The 21,908-nt window shown below is 42.5% G+C and overlaps 1 protein-coding gene and 1 long non-coding RNA gene across 2 annotated transcripts in view; both read right to left on the bottom strand.

The window, feature by feature from the left end:
• Positions 1-497: 497 nt before the first annotated feature.
• Positions 498-4,021, bottom strand: LOC120541404. Its single transcript, XR_005635995.1, has 2 exons — positions 2,551-4,021; positions 498-829 (listed from the first exon to the last, which is right to left on the bottom strand). It is a non-coding gene; the product is annotated as an uncharacterized LOC120541404 (long non-coding RNA).
• Positions 4,022-15,270: 11,249 nt separating this feature from the next.
• Positions 15,271-21,908, bottom strand: part of vps33a (VPS33A core subunit of CORVET and HOPS complexes) — a 36,909-nt gene continuing 30,271 nt past the window's right edge. Inside the window, exons 9-13 of the mRNA XM_039771919.1 lie at positions 20,471-20,538; positions 20,198-20,335; positions 19,754-19,891; positions 19,040-19,208; positions 15,271-15,508 (exon numbers count right to left, since the gene is read on the bottom strand). Coding sequence (XP_039627853.1) covers positions 15,324-15,508; positions 19,040-19,208; positions 19,754-19,891; positions 20,198-20,335; positions 20,471-20,538 — 698 coding nt within the window. The 3' untranslated portion in view covers positions 15,271-15,323. The remainder of the gene's footprint in view (positions 15,509-19,039; positions 19,209-19,753; positions 19,892-20,197; positions 20,336-20,470; positions 20,539-21,908) is intronic.

The raw sequence follows: 21,908 nt of genomic DNA on the forward strand, positions 1-21,908 counted from the left end.
CGCGGTGCTTTCTTTTCTAGCTCTTGTTCACGCTCAGTAATCTTCTTTTTTGTTATTTCTTTTAAGTGCATTGTCTGTCTCGTTTTTATTTTTTTAATACTCAACTTGATACTTTTGTCGGTTCTTTTCCAGAGATTGTCAGACAAACAAAGGTGAGCGTCAACACGAAACCACGAAATACAGTAAAAAGAGCGTCGCACGAGTTTCGAGGAGCGGTCAGCTCGGACACAAAAGGCGAAACCGGCCTGGCAAATGAGGGAAGGCGAGCCTCAGGTGCGCCGGCTTAATCCGCCAGCCCACGCCCTCCAACTCTCTCCAAGACCCCCACGGGGCCGGATGAGCCAGATGAGCCAGAGCTGAACCGCCGTTACCTTCAGCTTCATTATCGCCGGTAGTGAGTCACGAGTACTTCATCCTCTCAATAAAGTGGCCCTCGCATGCGGGGCTTCAGTGTCGACTCCCTCCCCTCGGTGTCAGGTACCGTTACACACGAGGAGGCGTTTTGCCGCACATTTTTATTTCCTTTAAGCAGGCAGATCAACTAAACAATAAAGCAAAGCAGTGTGAAGGGCGGCATGGCCGACCGCCCCTCTTATTTAACCACCATGAAGTACGTGGTCCAGCCGGCCAGCAGCAGCGCCCCCAGCAGGACGGTGTAGCTGAACAGCACGAAGGTCAGCAGCTCTCTCAACACGCGCAGGTAGCGAAGCATGAAGGGCTCTCGCTCGCAAAAGAGGCCGTCCATCGGGCCGCCGGCCAACCACAGCCGCCTGTCCTGCAGGTCCATGGGAGGTGGGTGTGCACCGAAGATGAAGGGGCAGATCGGGGGCTGCAGGGATACAAGAAAATGAGAGAGAGAAAAAAAAAACAAACGAGATAGTATAAAACGTACTGGAGATCCCGTCAAATCAAATTTAATATGATTGACAAATTTTAAACAGACAAAGCACCATAAAATTCTGCATATCCTGTGGTGTCTATAATCTGCTGCAGCAAGGGTCGTTTAGACCCCAGCAATTGTCCAAGTAAGGGCATGAGAAGCGAACGTCCACACTAGTAGACCTGTTTAGAATTACTGACGTTCGGTAGCAGTGACTGCCCCCTAGGGGGCGCTTTGAGTCTCATTAGCAGAGCGCGTCGGCGGTGAGTCTTCGACTTGCCTCTCCCAAATCCACTTAGATATTCCTTCATCCACTCATTTTCTCTCCTTCCATTAGAAGTTTATTTATTTATTTTCCTTTTTTTTTCGTTGAACACTTATCTTCAGTTCTTTCTGAGCGGCTTAAAAATCGACAAAGTACAGAGAAGCCACACGAAATTAGAACGGTTAACGAAACAAGACCACCTGGATAATGCGTAATTAACTCAGTTTTAAAACGATCGCATGATTCAAAGTAGAGTGCTACAAAGACAAAGAACAACATTTTTATTAAGTAAAGCGACATCTACTGCGCTGAGGAAAGCATTTTTGTAATAACTACCCAGTTAAAAGAGCATTATTAATATGTTAAACGTTGGATGACTACTGTTATTTACGAAAGGAAGGAACAACGAGAGAAAAAAAAGTCAATGCGCGGTTTTATATATTTTATATACACACGCTTTTTTGGTCAATTCACATTGATCGCTCTCTTAATGTTTGTATTTTAAGCCAATAAACATAATCGTTTGAGTCTAATGGCAGCGCATTCATCAATGCACTATGGACAAGGCCAAGTGCTCTTTAATAATTAATACAATAATTGCATCTAATGTTATAATTGCGCGTCTGCCAATCCACGGGTACATTAACGGCCGGAGTTCAATATGCCGATCTCAATATGCCGATCTCAGCCCGGGCAGCCCTGATGCGAGTCAGACGGGCGCCACCTGTTGGGCGGTTTTAGAAGCGCGGTGGGTGTGCGTTGGGTGGCAGCCTCTGTCCACAGTGCTGAAAGTGCGCACGGGCGACCGCGGCTCTCGGGGTCGCAAATTGAAACTTAATGTGTGTGCTTTAAAGATATAAACGTTGGATCATTGCATACGTTGTTTTAAAATAGTTATATGTATGGAAACATCTATACTGTTTTAAAGTTATATATTATGTGTGTGCATATATATATATATATATATATATATATATATATATATATATTAGTGAAAATGTTTTGTATTGAATTAAAATATAAAACGACAGAGGCTTATATCGTACTAAAACAAAAATTCAGGAAGAGGTCTATACGGCACGAGTTTACATATAACGAAAATAAAAACAGAAACAGTCTAAACAGCACGTGCATGTTTTAAATAAAATTAAGGCAATCAAAGGAAAAGGGACTAAACGACCCCCAGCTTAACTTGTACTATAAGTGACACAAAGACTGACTTTCCATTTTCATACACTTATTTAAGTTTTCCTTCTTGACGGATGAGCCCGAGCCGCTGCGATTCCGTCCTGCTTTTCAAATTTGAAACCCGATGCGACTTCTTTAGCGTATGAAATTCTATTCGGATAAACTGAAATTTAAACTTTGAGAATCTCTTTTAACAAAAGAGTTGTCGCGGACTCACCGATCAGACGCACCCAAATTGCATTTCTTTCTTTCTTCTTTTCCTTTCCTTTTTTTTTTTTTTGTTTTGTTTTGTTTTTTTCTTTTCCTGTCTTCGCTTGCTGGTCGGTCTTGTTTTAATGCCTGTTATCCACCGTCTTCGCTGTTGCCAGAATGAGCGCTAATGGCTAAAGGTGTGGTCGGAGCTTTAAATTGATTAGCAGAGATTTAAACCCATGGGCCCAACTAATGGCAAGTTAAGCCTTGCCGGATCCTGCAAAGCTTTTTGCTTTCCTCTTATGATTTATTTTGGGAAACTCGCCTGAGAAAAGGATGGCTATTGTACTTTTAGTTTAGTTCGTTTAAATAAAAGCAGCACTTTTTTATAAACATAATTACTGTGCCTCTAACATTCGACATGTGTTTTAATACTGAAATGTAAAATGCACTGCGTGTTTTTTCTGTTCCTTTCTTACATTTGATTACATGAGTAACATTATACCTGATATGCGTTTACGTTAGGTGAGGTGCACATATATTTATTATACTATACTCATGTATTTTGAATAAAGCACGTCCCGAGTTACATTTTCTTTATAGTCTTTCAATATTCTCCACCTGTTTAAATTAGTTTTAAAAATTTCTATGAAAAAAGATCATCGAGATCATTAAAGTGCAGGTGAGTCGGGATGTAAAATACTACTTAAAAATAAATGAGCATAAATCGAAGAAACAGAAACTCCGCTCGTTAAGAATAAGTCACACAATCAAGTCCATTCACTCATTCATTTCTTGTCCGCTGACTCTTCTACATTTCTTCTTCTATTTTATTAACCATACAGTGTGTTTAGAACATATGTCGAGTGTATATTCATTCATTTATTTGTTTGTTTATAGAGTTTCTGTGAAAAATCAGATTACCTCCCCGGGGGCAAATAGCCATCTATCTTTCTCTTCGATTGAAATGTAGCTATGAAAGGTACCATCTATCACTTATATAGTGCCTTTCACATCAGTCTATCGATTTGCGGGTCTCGTCCTAACAAGCGCGTTTTTTGAGAAACGCCACACGCTCACACGAAGAACCTGCAACTTCCACCGCTCAGCTCAAGCAGCCCAACTCCACGCAAGTGTGACGCGCAAATGGACCCCGTCACTTTAAAAGAAACATTTGGCGTAAGGAAAGTGTGACTACGAAAAACCGGACACGTTTAAATTAAATAATAGAAACAGAATTTGAAACGGGCCTGACGAGAGGGGATTAAAAATGCAGAAACTGTTTTTTTTCCTTGCGCAAAGTTTCCAGCCGGTGGTCGTTTTTGATCAAATCTTGAACCACATTCTGAGCTTATTTTAGCCCAGCGGTCAGCCAGTAGGCTAACTTGTGGTTCTTGTTTTAATCACCGCATAATTCGCAGTTTTCCCAACGGAAATGTGCTTCTCTTACTCGACATGTTTGGAACTGTATTTAGGCTATATAATGTACAACTCAGGCGACGAGTTTATAATAAAGCCAATATTATAATCGATTCTAATTATTATAATATTGAATCTCTGAGTTATTAGAATAGTAAATGATTTTAAGGAACAACTCGGGTAGAGGGTGGTAGACATTACAAATGCAGCCTTATTTAGTTAACTGTTCAGTTGGTTTCCATTGCTGAGCAATTCGACTAAACACCCGGAATGAAATACAAACGAATGTCGGAATGCTAGGGTCCTGCGAGCCAGCAGTCTTATGCGAAACGCAAAAGGCTGTATGTCAGCGGGCTATTCTCAGGATAGTATCCTGCTCCTCACAGGCGGTTACTTTGAGTGCTAGAAGCTGTGACCTGCCGGGATTTCGGTCCTCACTTTCTACTAGGCTTATAAGGTCCACCCGGCCAGTGGTCTTCACGCACGGCTCTTTGAAGGAGAAGCTCCACTGGTCCGACGGGATTTTTGTTAATGCTGGTGTACCCCTCCGTGTTTCTATTTTCGTGCGTGTTTCGTATTCGCGTGAAGCTTTATTAGCATTCGGTATATTAAGGCACGATTGTCTCAATTCAATGCAGCGAATAATATTTAAGTAGGGGAATTCATTGGCTCTTGCACCCCGCGCGACCATGTTCAGGACTAAGTATGAATAAAAATGAGTTGGGATAAATCAATAATGAAAATGTATTTATTTGTTTGTTTGTTTCCTTTAAAGCTGGCATTTGTCATCCTTATTGTGCGAGGCTGACTTTTGTGGATTGATTTTAAACACGAGCACCGCATCGGACAGCAGATGGCTTCCTAATTTAATCAAGAGTCTTTTTAGTCAAATTATTGCTTTCTTGCAGAGAACGACGGTCCATTATCAGCTGATCAGCCCCCGAGACCGTCGAGCTGAGCATTGACACAGGAAGAGCGGGTGGAGGGTGGTACAAAGTTCAACATTATGGACCGTCAAAAGGAGGAGTCAGGTGGACGGAATGGGGGAGCTGCGTTCGGGCTGGATGGTCCTCGTTAAAACGTTGAGGTGGTCCGATTTCAGGTGTAAAGGTATTAAAGAGGAGTAGGGACTGTATTCTGCATTAAAGAGTTACAGATCTATTTGTCCCTTTATACCGAGAAATTCAAGTTTCTCGCTGCAAGATTGTTGTGACCACGGCCGCCTGGGAGATCAAACAAGAGCGCTTAAGATAAAAGAGACCCTCTATAGTGGGGTTGCAGAACAACTTAACACCAACCTGGACGGCTCGCGTTCTGTCCCGTAGCTCGCGGAGTGACCCCCTCATCAGACCTTCGTTTCGTTTTTCGTCCGACCGCATAACAAATAGCGAATTTTGAGAGGGGGTTCTAGAGAAGCGGTAGAACAGACGATCACAACGGCCAGTCCGCGTTCGATTGCAGATAAGCCGGGTAAAGATTGTCGCCGTAAAGTAAATAATAATTTATATGCAGTTTTTCACGAGAGGGCATTAAAACAAGAGAGTTCTGCCACGGTTTGAAAAAGGGTCCGCTGTGGCGAAGCGATAGAAACAGCGATCACGAGACACTGGCGGTCCGCGTTCGATGAGCACGGTTTATATTGATTTTACGTGATAAGGCCTTGCAAATGCCGAATGTTGGAGTGTGCTACAAAGGTCCTGCCGTGGAGAAGCGGGACAATATACGCTCGCAAATCTCGGCGTCTGCGTTCGATTCCCGGCAGCTCCCGTCATCGGAGGCCTTACTTATATGTTACCCCCTGAGGCAAAATTACAAATACCGAGTTGTGTGGCGTTCTTAAGAGTAGTGGCCGTGGGTGAGCGACAAAGCAGCCGACTCCCAGCCCAGTCGACCCGAGATCGATCCTGGGAACCCACCAGCAGAGTTCTTACTTATATGTTACCCCTGAGGCAGAATAACAAATACTGATTTGTGCCAAAGCTTAAAGTTGCTCCAACGTGGGTAAACGACAAAGTAGCCGAATCCAAATCCCGGAGACCCGCGATCGATCCTGGGTGCCCCGGAACTCCCCAGTAGAGTTCTTACTTATATGTTACCCCTGAGGCAGAATAACAAATACCGAGTTGTGTGGCGTTCTTAAGAGTAGTGGCCGTGGGTGAGCGACAAAGCAGCCGACTCCCAGCCCAGTCGACCCGAGATCGATCCTGGGAACCCACCAACCGAGTTCTTACTTATATGTTACCCCCGACGCAGAATAACAAATACCGATTTGTGCCAACGCTTTAAGTTGTCCCGCCGTGGGTAAACGACAAAGTAGCCGACTCCAAATCCCGGAGACCCGAGATCGATACTGGGTGCCCCCGAACCCTCCAGTGGAGATCTTACTTATATGTTACCCCTTCAGGCAGAATTACAAATACCGAGTTGTGCCAAGGCCTAAAGGGGACCCGCCGTGGGTGAGCGACAGGGCAGCCGACCCCGAGTCCCGTCGGCCCGAGGTCGATCCTGGGCGCCGCAGAATCACCAACGCTGCGCCCAATCCCTGGGCCTCCGGCAAGATTCATCCCAAAAGTGCGGTTCCTTAAGGTGAGCACCCTTTTCTCTCATTTTTCTAAAACAAAAGTGCAATAAGAAACAAAGTACTGGTGGTTGTCAATCTTGCCGGTAGCCCGTCAGGGGTTCCGTCCGGGAGTTGGCTTGCTATTCGTGGGCCTTCCTGTTGGGATCGATCCCGGGCCGCCGGGGCTCGGGGTCGGCTGCCCTGTCGCTCACCCACGGCGGGTCCCCCTTAGGCCCTGGCACAACTCGATATTTGTAATTCTGCCTGAAGGGGTAACATATAAGTAAGATCTCCACTGGTGGGTTCGGGGGCACCCAGTATCGATCTCGGATCTCCGGGATTTGGAGTCGGCTACTTTGTCGTTTACCCACGGCGGGACAACTTAAAGCGTTGGCACAAATCGGTATTTGTTATTCTGCGTCGGGGGTAACATATAAGTAAGAACTCTGCTGGTGGGCTCCCAGGATCGATCTCGGGTCGACTGGGCTGGGCGTCGGCTGCTTTGTCGCTCACCCACGGCCACTACTCTTAAGAGAACCACACAACTCGGTATTTGTTATTCTGCCTGAAGGGGTAACATATAAGTAAGAAGTCTACTGGGGAATTCGGGGGCACCCAGTATCGATCGCGGGTCTCGGGGATTTAGAGTCGGCTACTTTGTCGTTTACCCACGGCGGAGCAACTTTAAGCTTTGGCACAAATCGGTATTTGTTATTCTGCGTCGGGGTAACATATAAGTAAGAACTCTACTGGGGAGTTCGGGGGCTCCCAGGATCGATCTCGGGTCGACTGGGTTGGAATCGGCTGCTTTGTCGTTCAACCACGGCGGTTCCGCTTTAGTATTGAGCACAATTCGGTATTTGTAATTCTGCCTCAGTAGTATAGGCAGTATAAGTAAGATCTCTGCTGGTGTGTTCGAGGGCACCCAGGATGGATCTCGGGTCGCTGGTGTTTGGAGTCGGCTACTTTGTCGTTCACCCACGGCGGGCCACTTTTAAGATCAGGCACAACTCGGTATTTGTAATTCTGCCTGAAGGGGTAACATATAAGTTAGATCTCTACTGGTGGTTTCGGGGCACCCAGTATCGATCACAGGATGCTGGAGATAGTAGTCAGCTGTTTTATCTTTACTCTTCTTTAGGGACGCGACACAAGTCGGTATTTGTAATGCTGGAAACCACGAAAAGCTACATACAGTATAACTGAGAGGATTCTGTTCCTTGTAACGTACTCCATCCAGCGGTGGGGCGCGATCGCAAGACGCCGAGGGGCAAGGGCGCCTGGTTTACCATTCGGCTATGCCGGGGCTTCTTTCAAGAGAGGGTACAAGTAACTATTTGTAACGCAACCTCACGAAAAACTGCATATAAATAAAGACCCTTGGTGGTTGAGGTAATCCGGTCCTAGACAAAGCCTCCATGCGGTGGCCAGGATCAATCTCACGATGTTGATGTTGGCGGTCGTATGTTGTACCGCTTTTCTAAAGCGGAATGCCTTAATAGACCCTCAGGACTTGCCACTTGTAATTCCAGCACCTGACATTCCAATTGTCCACAGACAGCCTTTCTGATAATACACGTTAGGGGACAGCTTTTGGAGTTAATGCTTCAGCAAGGGTACTGTATATCCACCTTAAGAAACAGATAGGGGTCTGTGCTTCTGACCAGTTGCTATGTCTCTGTCATTCCAACAGATGGCACATCACAAACATCTTTCATAATAAAATGCATTGCATTTGTGATTCTAAAAGATAGCGCATCACAAATATCAAAACTGCTTTTATGAACCCCATACCAAATGATGTATAACACATACATATGCATTGCGCAGCTACAGTACAAAATAATTGAATCTTTGGCTGTCCATCTGAACATCACGTAAACAACACTTCTATTTCTGCAAAACATTGCAGTTAATTCCATTATAGTCTACCTTTGAATGCAGGCTAATACAATTTTTGATTTGCTATGCATACTTATTCAGGGAAAGATGATAACTGCATGAGACATTCCATTATTGACTGAAATAATACGAAATTAAAAGCACAACATATCTGGCAGATGGCTGCAGCAGATCAATTCTATGCCTTATTAAAACTGCTTGGAAGGAAAAGACAGTTTACTTAAAACAAGCAGTACCCATCTTACCTTATTCCATATATATATATATATATATATATATATATATATATATATATATATATATATATATATATATATATATATATATATATATTATATATATATATATATATATATATATATATTATTATTATTATATTATTATATATTATAGACCTAAGAGTGTGTATGTATATATACACTGCTCACAAGAATTAAAGGAACACTTTAAAGAAACACATTAGATACATCAGATCTCAATATGAAGTTGGATATCTATACAAATAACGACAGGGCAATGTCTTAGGAACAAAAGGATGCCAAGTCTTTTAATGGAAATAAAAGTTTTCTGCCTACAGAGGGCTCAATTGTGTAGACACCCTAAAATCAGAGTGAAATGAAGATGTGGCAGGCTAGTCCATTTTTCAAAAACTTAATTTCTGCTACTCAAAATGCTTTTCAGTATCTTGTGTGGCCCCACGAGCTTGTATGCATGCTTGACAACGTCGGGCATGCTCCTAATGAGACGACGGATGGTGTCTTGTGGCATTTCCTCCCAGATCTGTATGAGGGCATCCCTGAGCTGTTGTACAGTCTGAGGAGCAACCTGGCGGCGCCTAATGGACCGAAACATAATGTCCCACAGATGTTCTATTGGGTTTAAGTCAGGGGATCGTGAAGGCCATTCAATTGTTTCAATTCCTTCATCCTCCAGGTACTGCCTGCATACTCTTGCCACATGAGGCCGGGCATTGTCGTGCATTAGGAGGAAACCAGGACCTACTGCACCAGCGTAGGGTCTGACAATGGGTTCAAGGATTTCATCTCGATACCTTATGGCAGTCAGAGCACCATTTCCTACGCAGTAGATGTCTGTGCGTCCCTCCATGGATATGCCTCCCCAGACCATCACTGACCCACCACCAAACCTGTCATGTTGAACGACGTTGCAGGCAGCATATCGTTCTCCTTGTCTTCTCCAGACTCTTTCACGTCTATCACAGCTGCTCAGGGTGAACCTGCTCTCGTCTGTAAAAGTACAGGGCCAGTGGCGGACTTGCCAATTCTGGTGTTCTTGAGCAAATGCCAGTCGAGCTCCACGGTGCTGGGCAGTGAGCACAGGGCCCACTACAGGACGTCGGGCCCTCAGGCCATCTTCATGAAGTCTGTTCCTGATTGTTTGGGTAGAGACATTCACACCAGTGGCCCTCTGGAGGTCATTCTGTAGGGCACGAGCAGTGCTCAGCCTGTTCCGCCTTGCACAAAGGAGCAGGTATCGGTCCTGCTGATGGGTTGAGGACCTTCTACGGCCCTGTCCAGCTCTCCGAGAATAACAGCCAGTCTCCTGAAATCTCCTCCATGTTCTGGAGATTGTGCTGGGAGACACATTAAACCTTCTTGCTGCAGCACGTGTGGATGTGCCATCCTGGAGAAGTTGGACAACCTGTGCAACTTCTGTAGGGTTAAGGAATCGCCTCATACTGCCAGTAGAGATAATTACTCAAGCCAAAACTAGCACGAGTGGAAAACCAGCCAAAAAGATCAAGAGGGAGAAACTTGAAATGACCTCCACATGTAAAACCAGTCCTGTTTTGAGGGTTTTCTAATTGTTGCCACTTTAGTGCACCTGTCGTTAAGTCCATGAACACCAATACAGCTGAAAGTGATTAACAATGACCTCAGCTGCTTAACCAACCAGAAAATTATCAGACAGGTTTAATTGATTTCATGCCAGGCCCAATAAAAAAAGTGTTCCTTTAATTTTTGTGAGCAGTATATATATATATATATATATATATACTGTATATCTCTCTCTCTCTCTCTCTCTCTCTCTCTCTCTCTCTCTCTCTCTCTCTCTCTCTCTCTCTCTCTCTATATATATATATATATATATATATATATATATATATATATATATATATATATATATATATATATATATATATAGTGGTGCTTGAAAGTTTGTGAACCCTTTAGAATTTTCTATATTTCTGCATAAATATGACCTAAAACATCATCAGATTTCCACTCAAGTCCTAAAAGTAGATAAAGAGAAACCAGTTAAACAAATGAGACAAAAATATTATACTTGGTCATTTATTTATTAAGGAAAATAATCGCATATGACATATTTGTGAGTGGCAAAAGTATGTGAACCCTCTAGGATTAGTTTGAATGTGAGGTGTCAGGTGTTTTCAATCAATGGGATGACAATCAGGTGTGAGTGGGCACCCTGTGTTATTTAAAGAACAGGATCTATCAAAGTCTGCTCTTCACAACGCATGTTTGTGGAAGTGTATCATGGCACGAACAAAGGAGACTTCTGAGGACCTCACAAAAAGAGTTGTTGATGCTCATCAGGCTGGAAAAGGTTACAAAACCATCACTAAAGAGTTTGGACTCCACCAATCCACAGTCAGACAGATTGTGTACAAATGGAGGAAATTCAAGACCATTGTTCCCCTCCTCAGGACTGGTCGACCAACAAAGATCACTTCAAGAACAACGTGTCACTACACTGGTTGCCTGTGTCATTCAGGATTGACTTTAAAATTCTGCTTATGGTTTATAAAGCCTTAAATAATCTCGCTCCATCTTATATATCGGAATGTCTGACACGTTATATTCCAAATCGTAACCTCAGATCCTCAAATGAGTATCTCCTTAGAATTCCATGAACAAAACTTAAAAGAAGTGGTGAGGCGGCCTTCTGCTGTTATGCACCTAAAATCTGGAATAGCCTGCCAATAGGAATTCGCCAGGCTAATACAGCAGAGCACTTTAAAACACTGCTGAAAACACATTACTTTAATATGGCCTTTTTATAACTTCACTTTAACTTAATCCTGATACTCTGTATGTTCAGTTCATCATAATAACTATTCATGGTGGCTCTAAAATCCATACTGACCCCTACTCTCTCTTCTGTTTCTTTTTCCGGTTTCTTTGTGGTGGCGGCCTGCGCCACCAACATTGATGGACTTAAAGCCAGAAGTCTACGTGACCATCATCATCAGGTCCTTCCATGAAAACCCTAAATACAAAGAGGACTGTTTGACTTATGTTAGGTAGATTGCCCAGAAGGGACTGGGCGGTCTCGTGGTCTGGAACCCTACAGATTTTATTTTTTTCTCCAGCTTTTGGAGTTTTTTTTTTGTTTTTTCTGTCCACCCTGGCCATCGGACCTTACTCTTATTCTATGTTAATTAATGTTGACTTATGTTTATCTTTTATTGTGTCTTCTATTTCTCTATTCATTTTGTAAAGCACTTTGAGCTACATTTTTTTGTATGAATATGTGCTATATAAATAAATGTTGATTGATTGATTGATTGATTGAAGAACAAGGCGTGTAATAGTCAGGCGAGGTCACAAAGGACCCCAGGGTAACTTCTAAGCAACTGAAGGCCTCTCTCACATTGGCTGATGTTCATGTTCATGAGTCCACCATCAGGAGAACACTGAACAACAATGGTGTGTATGGCAGGGTTGCAAGGAGAAAGCCACTGCTCTCCAAAAAACATGGCTGCTCGTCTGCAGTTTGCTAAAGATCACGTGGACAACCCAGAAGGCTATTGGAAGAATGTTTTGTGGACGGATGAGGCCAAAATAGAACTTTTTGGTTTAAATGAAAAGTGTCATGTTTGGAGAAAGGAAAACCCTGCATTCCAGCATAAGAACCTTATCCCATCTATGAAACATGGTGGTGTTAGTATCATGGTTTGGGCCTGTTTTGCTGCATCTGGGCCGGGACGGCTTGCCTTCCTTGATGGAACAATGAATTCTGAATTATATCAGAGAATTCTAAAGGGAAATGTCAGGACATCTGTCCATGAACTGAATCTCAAGAGAAGGTGGGTCATGCAGCAAGACAACGATCCTAAGCACACAGGTCGTTCTACCAAAGAATGGTTAAAGAAGAATAAAGTGAATGTTCTGGAATGGCCAAGTCAAGGTCCTGACCTTAATCCAATCGAAATGTTGTGGAAGGACCTGAAGCGAGCAGTTCATGTGAGGAGACCCACCAACATCCCAGAGTTGAAGCTGTTCTGTACAGAGGAATGGGCTAAAATTCCTCCAAGCCGGTGTGCAGGAATGAGCAAAAGTTACCAGAAACGTTTAGTTGCAGTTATTGCTGCCAAGGGGTGTGTGTCACACCAGATACTGAAAGCAAAGGTTCACATACTTTTGCCACTCACAAATGTGTAATATTTGATAATTTTCCGTAATAAATAAATGACCAAGTATAATATTTTTGTCTCATTTGTTTAACTGGTTTCTCTTTATCTACTTTAAGGACTTGAGTGAAAATCTGATGATGTTTTAGGTGATATTTATGCAGAAATATAGAAAATTCTAAAGGGTTCACAAATGTTCAAGCACAACTGTACACACACACAAACACACATACATACATATATACAGTCAAAGTGAAAAGTATGTGAAATGCACAAATTGGTCATAAAAAGTGATCTGATCTTCATCTAAGTCACAGGTACTGATATACACAATGAGCTTAAGCCAATAACACACAAAAAATGTTACTCTTTAATGTTCACAGTGGTAGTGGAAAAAGAAAGTGAACCTTGGGATTTAATAACTGGTTGACCCTACTTTGGCAGCAATGACCTCAACCAGGTGCTTCCTGTAACTGCAGATCAGACCTGCACATCATGCGAGGAGATTTTAGCCCATTCTTTCCTGCAGAACTGCCTTAACTCTTCCATATTCTTTGGCTGCCTTCTGTGTATGGTGTTCTCTCTCTTCAAGTCATTCCACAGCATCTCGACAGGATTGAGATCTGGGCTCTGACTGGGTCGCTCTAAAAGGCTGAGTTTGTTCTTCTGAAGCCATTGTGTTGTGGATTTGCCATTTTGTTAGCCGGTTGACCCCCAAATTGTTCTCCTCCGCTGTCATCAGCCCCATTCTTTTCATATCACCAGAAAGCTAATCTTCTTTAGGCTGCCTCTAGGCCTCACCCTCCCCACCTTCACCTTGCTGCCCCACATCCTCTGCTGTTCTGTGATTATTTATTATAATTGTAATTTATTATATTATATAATATCATACTGTAGCTCAGCTCACAATCAAAGTTACTTGATGTGCTCTTTTGTTTTACTTAGTTTTCAGTCTAAATACAGAAGTTGCGTATCGAGCAACATGTGTGAAAGAGTGCCGGGTGCTCGAGTCGCCTTCCACTTCAAGTATGGTGTCCTATAAAGAAATGAGGCTGAGTGTACTGGATTTCATTTACTGGCTCTCTTCACTTCTGAAGACGTTTTACTTTATACAGTAGTACTTTTGTTTTGTTGTTCCCTTCTGTTATTCAAGCTGGATAGCCAGGAAGCGACTTGTTAATGTGCTGCCAGTGACCTGATGACGACACAGCCGTGGTAAATTCAATTTGCGCTACTAAATAACATCCAGATCCCATCAGACTTGGCAGAGAGCAGACAATCAGATTACTTTCCATTTTAGTTACCATTACAGAAATCTATGGAATATCTGCACCGGACGCAGGCTCTTCAACATTCATTAAGCACAATCTGAACTAATGAAAGCTGCTACAGCCTGAGCTACACAAGACAAGAGCTCCACTGCCGACTAAGATGGCGCATCATTAAAAAACGGAGGCATCCCAGCAAACATTTTCATACTCCAAACTGACGAAAAACATACAGCTAAATGATGGAAGTGAAATAATATGTAACACAACCCCAAATCAGCGTCTCTGTATTGAAGCTGGCAATCCCCCTGAGGCCCTGGCAATGTATTTACCCAAACACCACAACAAAGGCGACAATTGTTCATTTTATTTTCAAAAGCAGGATTTCCATAGAAAAAAACAAAAGTGCCAAATCTCTTCATGGTAGGGTTAATTGTATTAGAACAAACAAAATGAAATTTACAGTATCTGGAGATAGGATAGGGACTGACGGACAAACAGAAAGCGACCCATAAAGCATCCCCTTCTTTTTATTTACCCGTGCTTCTTAAACCCTTTGTTTAAACCCATTATGTGTAAACAATTACAACAGGACTGTACTGGTGCCCACAAGGGGGTCCTGGTAGCATGTAAAGTGTGGGTCTTAGGAGAGCAGAGGCTGAGTAGAGAATACTTAAGTGACAGCACAAGTCAGGCCCTTCTGACGTTGACAACTAGCCAGCAATGGCGGCCATCATGCTTTTGAATGTTTTATTAAGCAGCTTTCGGTGTAGCAGCAATTTGTTTTTTAGCAGACTGTCCTCGTTTATTGATATTCACATTCTGTTCTTTACTACGACGGCCTAAAGCTTTGCATACACATGCAGATGACATCAGCATGCAGAGTTTCACGTGTATTTTCACAAAGAAACCCGTGGAACAAACTAAACACAGCACCACTGTGTGCCAATGGGCACAACATTCGAGCTACACCTTTCAGATGGTGATACCGAGATACCAGACATGGAGAATGATAGCTACTAAATCTAAAAAAGAGCCAAAAAATGCATCAGACCTTTGGCCGGAGCATCACTGCTTCAGATTCCTCTCTGCATCTCTTCAAGTTACACTCCTGTCAGAATGCGGCCCCTCCGTAAACAGAAACTAATAGCACAGGTACATTAGGTGAATGGCGCAGCACCCACACACTCCTTGTGGGGGTTTTTTAATATTAAGGTTTTACCGTCCACTTGCGTTTTTTTTTTTTTCCTTCCTCAGAAGGGCGGAGCTTCTAATTTGTCCATTAAAGACTTGATCCAGCTGGTCCCGTTGATCAGTTTGGTGCTGGCGATGATGTACTCCGTGCCTCCTTCTTCCACTTGTGACAGGAATCGCAAGGCAGCAATTTCTGCATACGTTACTCCCCCAAGAAAGAAAATTAATGTCGTTCTGTTTTCTCCTATTCAACAACAAAAAAGAAAGGAGGGAAAAAGATTATGATAATCTAGAATATTAAAAAGAGGTGTTCAGCTTCTCATCTGGACAAAGCTGGCAGCACTACAAGGATTCTGTGATTTCTCCATGGCCTTCAGTACCATCAGCCACTGTTAAGAGGTAAACTCAGAGATGTGCAGATGGATGAGCCTGTGGTGTCCTGATGATGGACTGTCGGGGAGACCCCAGTTTGTCAGAGTCAAGGACTGTGTGAGCAACACTGGAGCATCACAACGACAGGCATGTCAGCTTCTCTCTTCACTCTGCACACCTCAGACTAAACAGAACAGCAGGTCACTTCACTTGCAGAAATTCTCAGATTATCCTGCACTTATGGGGGTGTATCAATAAGGGGCATAAGACAGAGGAGAGGACTCCTGTGGAGAACTTCAGGTCTTGCTGCAGAAAGAATTGTCTACAACTTAACATCAGCAAAACCAAGAAACTGATTGTTGACTTTCACTGTACCGAGAGTCTCTATATCCTGTCACTATTCAAGGAGTGCGTGAAGATGTGGTCCACGTTAATGACAGGTTGGACTGGTGTTGGAACCGAGGAACTAGAGAAGAAAGGGCACAGCAGGCTCTTGGTTCTTAGGAGACTGCACTCCTTTATTGTGAGCAGTGGCATCCTTCTCATCGTCTACAACTCTGAGATGGCCAGTGTGATGTGCTTGGCCAATAACATTACTTCAAGAGAGGACCACCAAATCAAAAGGCTTATTAAAAGGGCAGGCTCAGCTAAGGGACACACTCTGGACCCTCGGGAGGTCATAGCAAAGGAGAGAATGAAAACATAGTGCCATGATGACCAATGCTGCACATCCTCTCGGAGGACTTCCAGCCAACCAATCATTCAGCAGATGTGGGTCGGGAAACACTGCTGGGGGTCCATAATACCAACAGCAATATGCCTGCACAATGAACACCTCGCTGGCACTGGGACTGCCAATGCAGAAGTTTGTCTTTCTTCTTAATTTTCTTTCTTTTTAGTAATTCTGGTGTTTGTTCAGACTATAGTGTGTGTATTTATTTATGTATTTATGTAAAGAGGTCCTGTAAAAGGAATAATCTCCCCCCGGGATAAATAAAGTTTGTTCTTTCATCCTCTTTCTTTCTATCTAAATGCTAACTGAAGTACCTGGCGTTACTTAGGTGTATTTGTATAATGGATTAAGGAAAAAAGCAAATATTTCTGTGTTTCATTTGAAATGTGAACCCTTTCATCTGTAACGTCCTATCTGTCACCTACACTACCTCTCCATCCAATTCTCTGCTCTCATGAGTTGAGAATTTGTTCTGTTTGTCAGTCTGTCAGTCATTTCCAAACCCACTCAGTCCTGGACAGGATCGCGGTTCTGCTGGAGCCTATCCCAGCTATCACAGGGCGCAACGCAAGAACAAACCCCACACAGGGTGCAAGTCCATCGCAGGGCTGTTCTTTTTGTGTATGTTTGGATTCCATTATTGCTGAAAGTCCATGCTGAGGTGGCACCATGATTGCTACTTCTTTGTGTTTTACAACTTTACTGTGATTTCATGAGTATGGTATACACTCGCATATAAGTCGGGTCTTGAAACCCGGAAAATCAATCATAAAATCAAACCCCAACTTATACACCTATTCAAAAATGAGACACTTAAATTTATTTATTTATTTTTTTATATCTTCTTGCCTCCTCCAATCTCGCACCAGTTTCTCAGATACATCGAATTTTGTTGCAGCAGCACATTTACCAATTTCTTTCGCTACTTCAACGACTTTTAATTTAAAAGCAGCTTCATATTTTTTTCTGAACTAACGCTCCATCGTAGATAAGGGATGCTCTTATGATTAAGGTGTTTGAGGGTGTGAGATACAAAAGGCACAAATCGGTACAAATGTCAATTCAGAATAGTTCTGGTATTACCATGTGGTCACGTAGGCACAATACATAGAAAATAAAGGCCATGTGCTCCATGGTTACTCTCTCAGGTGAGCATTAGCATATCATAATGTCTTGGACCAATAGGAGCGAGTTTTCCACATTTGATTTACACAACCGACATTATAAAATACGGGAAATTATACAGTAAAATCAAGCCCCGAATTATCCGCAGGAGAACTTATCTGCAAGTATATGCGGTAGATATTTAATCCCACATTAATACACCGGATGGCTGGCTGAAGAATGCAGTGAGGAACCCCAGGCTTTGTGTTTTTGGGGTTCACAGACATCACTGCAGGTCTCCATTATTATTACAGGAAACAGCACTAGTGTTGAGATTCAACAATGTTATAAAAATGATTCAATGTTGATTAAAAATTGCTACAAATCACAATGCTGTACTGGCATCAAAGCCTAAAATTATAGGGTGGTCCAGATCTAATCATGCAATTTTCATTACGCTATAACTTATTAAGTTTATTCAATGAAAAATCACCCGAAAAATCCCAGACCATCGAGAAGTGTGCAAACTCACGACATGAAGAATCGTCTTTGCTCCGAACTGGAATCGCCCCCGCATAAATCAAAGTCATCCAGACGATGTGGATCTGCATAATTCGATCTGGACCACCCTGTACATCTGCCTCATCACAAAATGGATTTGAATAAACGTCTACCATCGAGAAATAGTCCAAGTTACTAATGCTGTCCCCCAGTCATTTTCTTTCTGCCATATTCTGAACAGCGACTCTCCATATGCTAACAGAACTGCTTTTCATTCTGTGTCATTGTGATTTACTGTGTAACTCTGTCACACTTAGCGACAATATGCAAGAGTGCAATAGCGTCTTTTGTAGTTTTGCTTTGATAAAAACGCTGTGTCATCAGTTTATTTGAAGGTTATTGTCACATGTATGACACTGTCTCTCCTTGTGTGTGGACAACCTCATACAGCGTCATGTTTTTAATTATGAAATCACTGGCCTAACCTGTTGGCCTATCATTCAGACTGCACAGTTTGTGAGTCAAATGAAGTATTAACAACAGCAGCGATTATTATGATTTTTTAACATGCAGAGATCAGAAGAAAGGATCAGACGACAGTCATGGAAACTAAGTGAAAGAGACAGTGAGGAAGCCAAATGGGGATGACAATCAACTACACAGACAGTGACTTAAAGTTCAAAGTAGACTGAGGTCAAGGTGAAGCGGAGGGTTTTCCAGAGTCCATTACCATTTGCGTTACTCTTAGAAGGTGGTGAGTTGCCAGAGAAGCTACTGTATATGATGTTGATCTTGAACTGATGGAAAAGGGAAAACTAAAAGATTCAGAAATGGAAAGCTGGTAAGAAAACTAAAGACCTGCAGGTGGATGTAGGAAATGAAAATGAAAAACAATTACTTAGATAACTCTAGAAACATCGGAGCAACAACTGCAAAGAAGAAACTAAGAATTTCACTGTACAAGTGACAATAGACTTAAACTTGAAAAGGTGGAGAGAATCATTTTTTTGTTTGAAGTTCTTTCTGTTTCTTTCCTGATGTCAACAACCTATGAGTTTTACTTACGTTTCTTGTGCAGTCCGGATGGAAGCTGCTGCCTCTCCTCAAAGTGAGGTCCCGGTAACATTTTTAACACCTCCTCAATGCTACGCCAGCCAGGCCTCACGAGAATCTGGGCCAAACGCACGCTAAGCGGAGCATAGCCACTATACACATACGATATGTCATTTGGGTTCTGTAAAGGAGGATCATAGGGAAAATCAGTTTTAAATAATATAAATGAAGAACGTTAGCATAGATAGGACAGATAATGTAAGGCACTATATGACAGAGTGACGGATAGATACGTTGGGCCAAATGTACACTAAATGGAGTACAGCGACTGCATACACAGGATATGTAATTTGCTTTCTGCAAAGAAGGATCTTTAAATTAAAAAAAAAACAAAAAAAAAACAGCTGCAAACTTTGAATAATAAATGTGTAGAAAAATGCATGATTGATATAAAGCAGTATATGACTGACAGACGGATCACCCTTCCACGAAATCATAACACATGAATGACACAGTTAGAACACACAGATGTTTAATAAAGAGGGAAATTACAAAGATACACACACTCCGAGTTTTGCCACAGCAGTCACAAGAACATAAAAGTATGTTTCTAAGAGGCATTACTAATTCTACACTACTATCAAACCTGCACAAGCATTTATACTTTTGTCACAAAATAAACAAAATGTGCGCACCAAGAAATGGGGTACCCAAAGTACCACTCACCTGTTCATTGACATCGTCCATCCACAGTTTGAGTGTCTTCCTGATAGTTGGGTAGTTGTTCCTGGCATTGGTTTGCAGCTTCAGCAGCCCAGCTTTCTCCAGATTATTAAGGGTTAGGATGTGTTCATACCCATAAGTCTGTACAAACAAAATGATTAACGGTCACTGCCTATCATTTCAACGTGCCCACTCAAACATTCATAAAAAAGTTACATTTAGCCTCTGGCTTGAGTTACACATGTGGTACTCAATCAGACCAGTTAACCGATAGCTGAATTCTGAACACAATTGTTCAAAGATTATTTACAAATTGGAAGCACAACATGTGAAAGGCAAAAGCAACAGACCCCAATATAATGAAATCTTCACAGGGGGAGAAAGCGATCCAATATGACTACGTAAGACCAAAGAGCAGACAATGCAAGGAAATGTTTGAACACATACTTGTAAGATTTCTCTTTTGTAATAATCCAGAACTTTCTGCTTCAGCCCATTGTTACAGACAGACTGCATGCATACCAGTCGCAAGATCTTTATCAGGGGATCCTTCTGTGCAATACAGTCTTCAATGTAGGTGTTCACCTGTTGGACGAGAGTTTGCACATCAGCAAGTGTCTGCCGTGAATTCCAATTCAAAAGATGGCAAAACAGAGAAATTACAATTGATTAGACGAAATGGAAGGGAAGATAAACAAGATTCACAGATATCCAACCCACCTTATCAGTGTCCACACCAGTCATGAACTCTTGTTCTACAGTCAGGTTATCGAAAAAGGCTTCTGATGCTACAATGCGGGATAAACCATAATTAAGATATGTAGCAAATTCTAGTGTTAGAACACAATCTGGAATTACTTTACGTTTGCCTTAAAACTTGCATCTGATCCTCCCTTTGACTTAGTTTGAATTTTCTCTTAAACTCTTCATAACTCTTTGTTGTTTCTACAGCTTCACACAAATCATAACCTCTTTTTTTGTTTAAAGCTGTCATTCATGACAGCTTTAGTAAGGTGAACAATCAATTAAGCGTCTACCATCATGACAAACCAAACAAAGCATATCATGTAGACGTAACATATGGTAAGAATTTGGCTCAAAAACTGTGTACCACTTGTCTACAGACTTTGTGGGTATTGTGATGGATGGCCGGCAGCTCAACCCGGCCGGGACACCCTGAGAATGAAAGGATGGGGGGAGGCAGCTACTTTTGGACACTGCCTTCCCCAAGACACTAGATGGCAGCTCCCCTGGAGTACAGTGGTACCCCGGATTCCTACAGGGCATCTTGGGACTTGGAGTTCGCTGACTCAGCCCACTTGGGTGCCACCAGTGGGTGCTACGGAAGGACCTGGGGAGTCGTGCTTCCCTTATAGCCCAGAAGTACTGTTGAGTCATGAGGATGGAAGCCCTGAAGTACTTCTGGACTGAAGAAGAAACCTAAGTTTCCTATGTGACCTAGAAGTGCAGATGAGTCATGTGATTGGAAGGACATAAGCACTTCTGGGTCAAAGACTATTTAAAGGACTGGTGGGAACCCAGCAAGTGAGCCGGGAGTAGGAGGACAGAGCTTGCTGGAAATTGTGGAGGAAAGAGAATTGTGTTGATTTATTGTTTATTTAACAATGGTGGCTGTGGTGCTTGAAAGGAACTGTGAAGAAGGAAAAAGCATTAAAAGAACTTCTTTGTGCTTTTACCCTGTGTCTGCATATCTGTCAGTTGGGTTTAAAGGGGCAACAGTGACCCCTAGCGTGGAGGTGGAATCAGAGATAGAAACACAGAGAAGAGGAAGAAGAGGAAAAATATTGCTGTGTGCCGTTTTACTGGTTTATAATGTGCTTATTATGTGGGAAACGATTGGGAAGAGTTTCCCATGGCAAAATAAAAGCCAGTGTGTTGTTCTAAACTTGTGTCTGCGTATGTCCGAGTTGGGTTGGGGATCTGGTGTGCCCTGTGCCAGCCACTATATATATGAATCGCAATCCAATTATTTGGATGGTTACCTACTAGGTAACGTTTATGGCGATTTGGCAGGTACTATATCACACATATGCATATATATATATATACACACACACACACACATTTATTTATGTATATACACCAATCAGTCACAACATTTACATCACTGCCAAGTGAAGTGAATTACATTGATTAT

This window comes from Polypterus senegalus, chromosome 12, assembly GCF_016835505.1.
Source record: "Polypterus senegalus isolate Bchr_013 chromosome 12, ASM1683550v1, whole genome shotgun sequence".
Classification (NCBI taxonomy): domain Eukaryota; kingdom Metazoa; phylum Chordata; class Cladistia; order Polypteriformes; family Polypteridae; genus Polypterus; species Polypterus senegalus.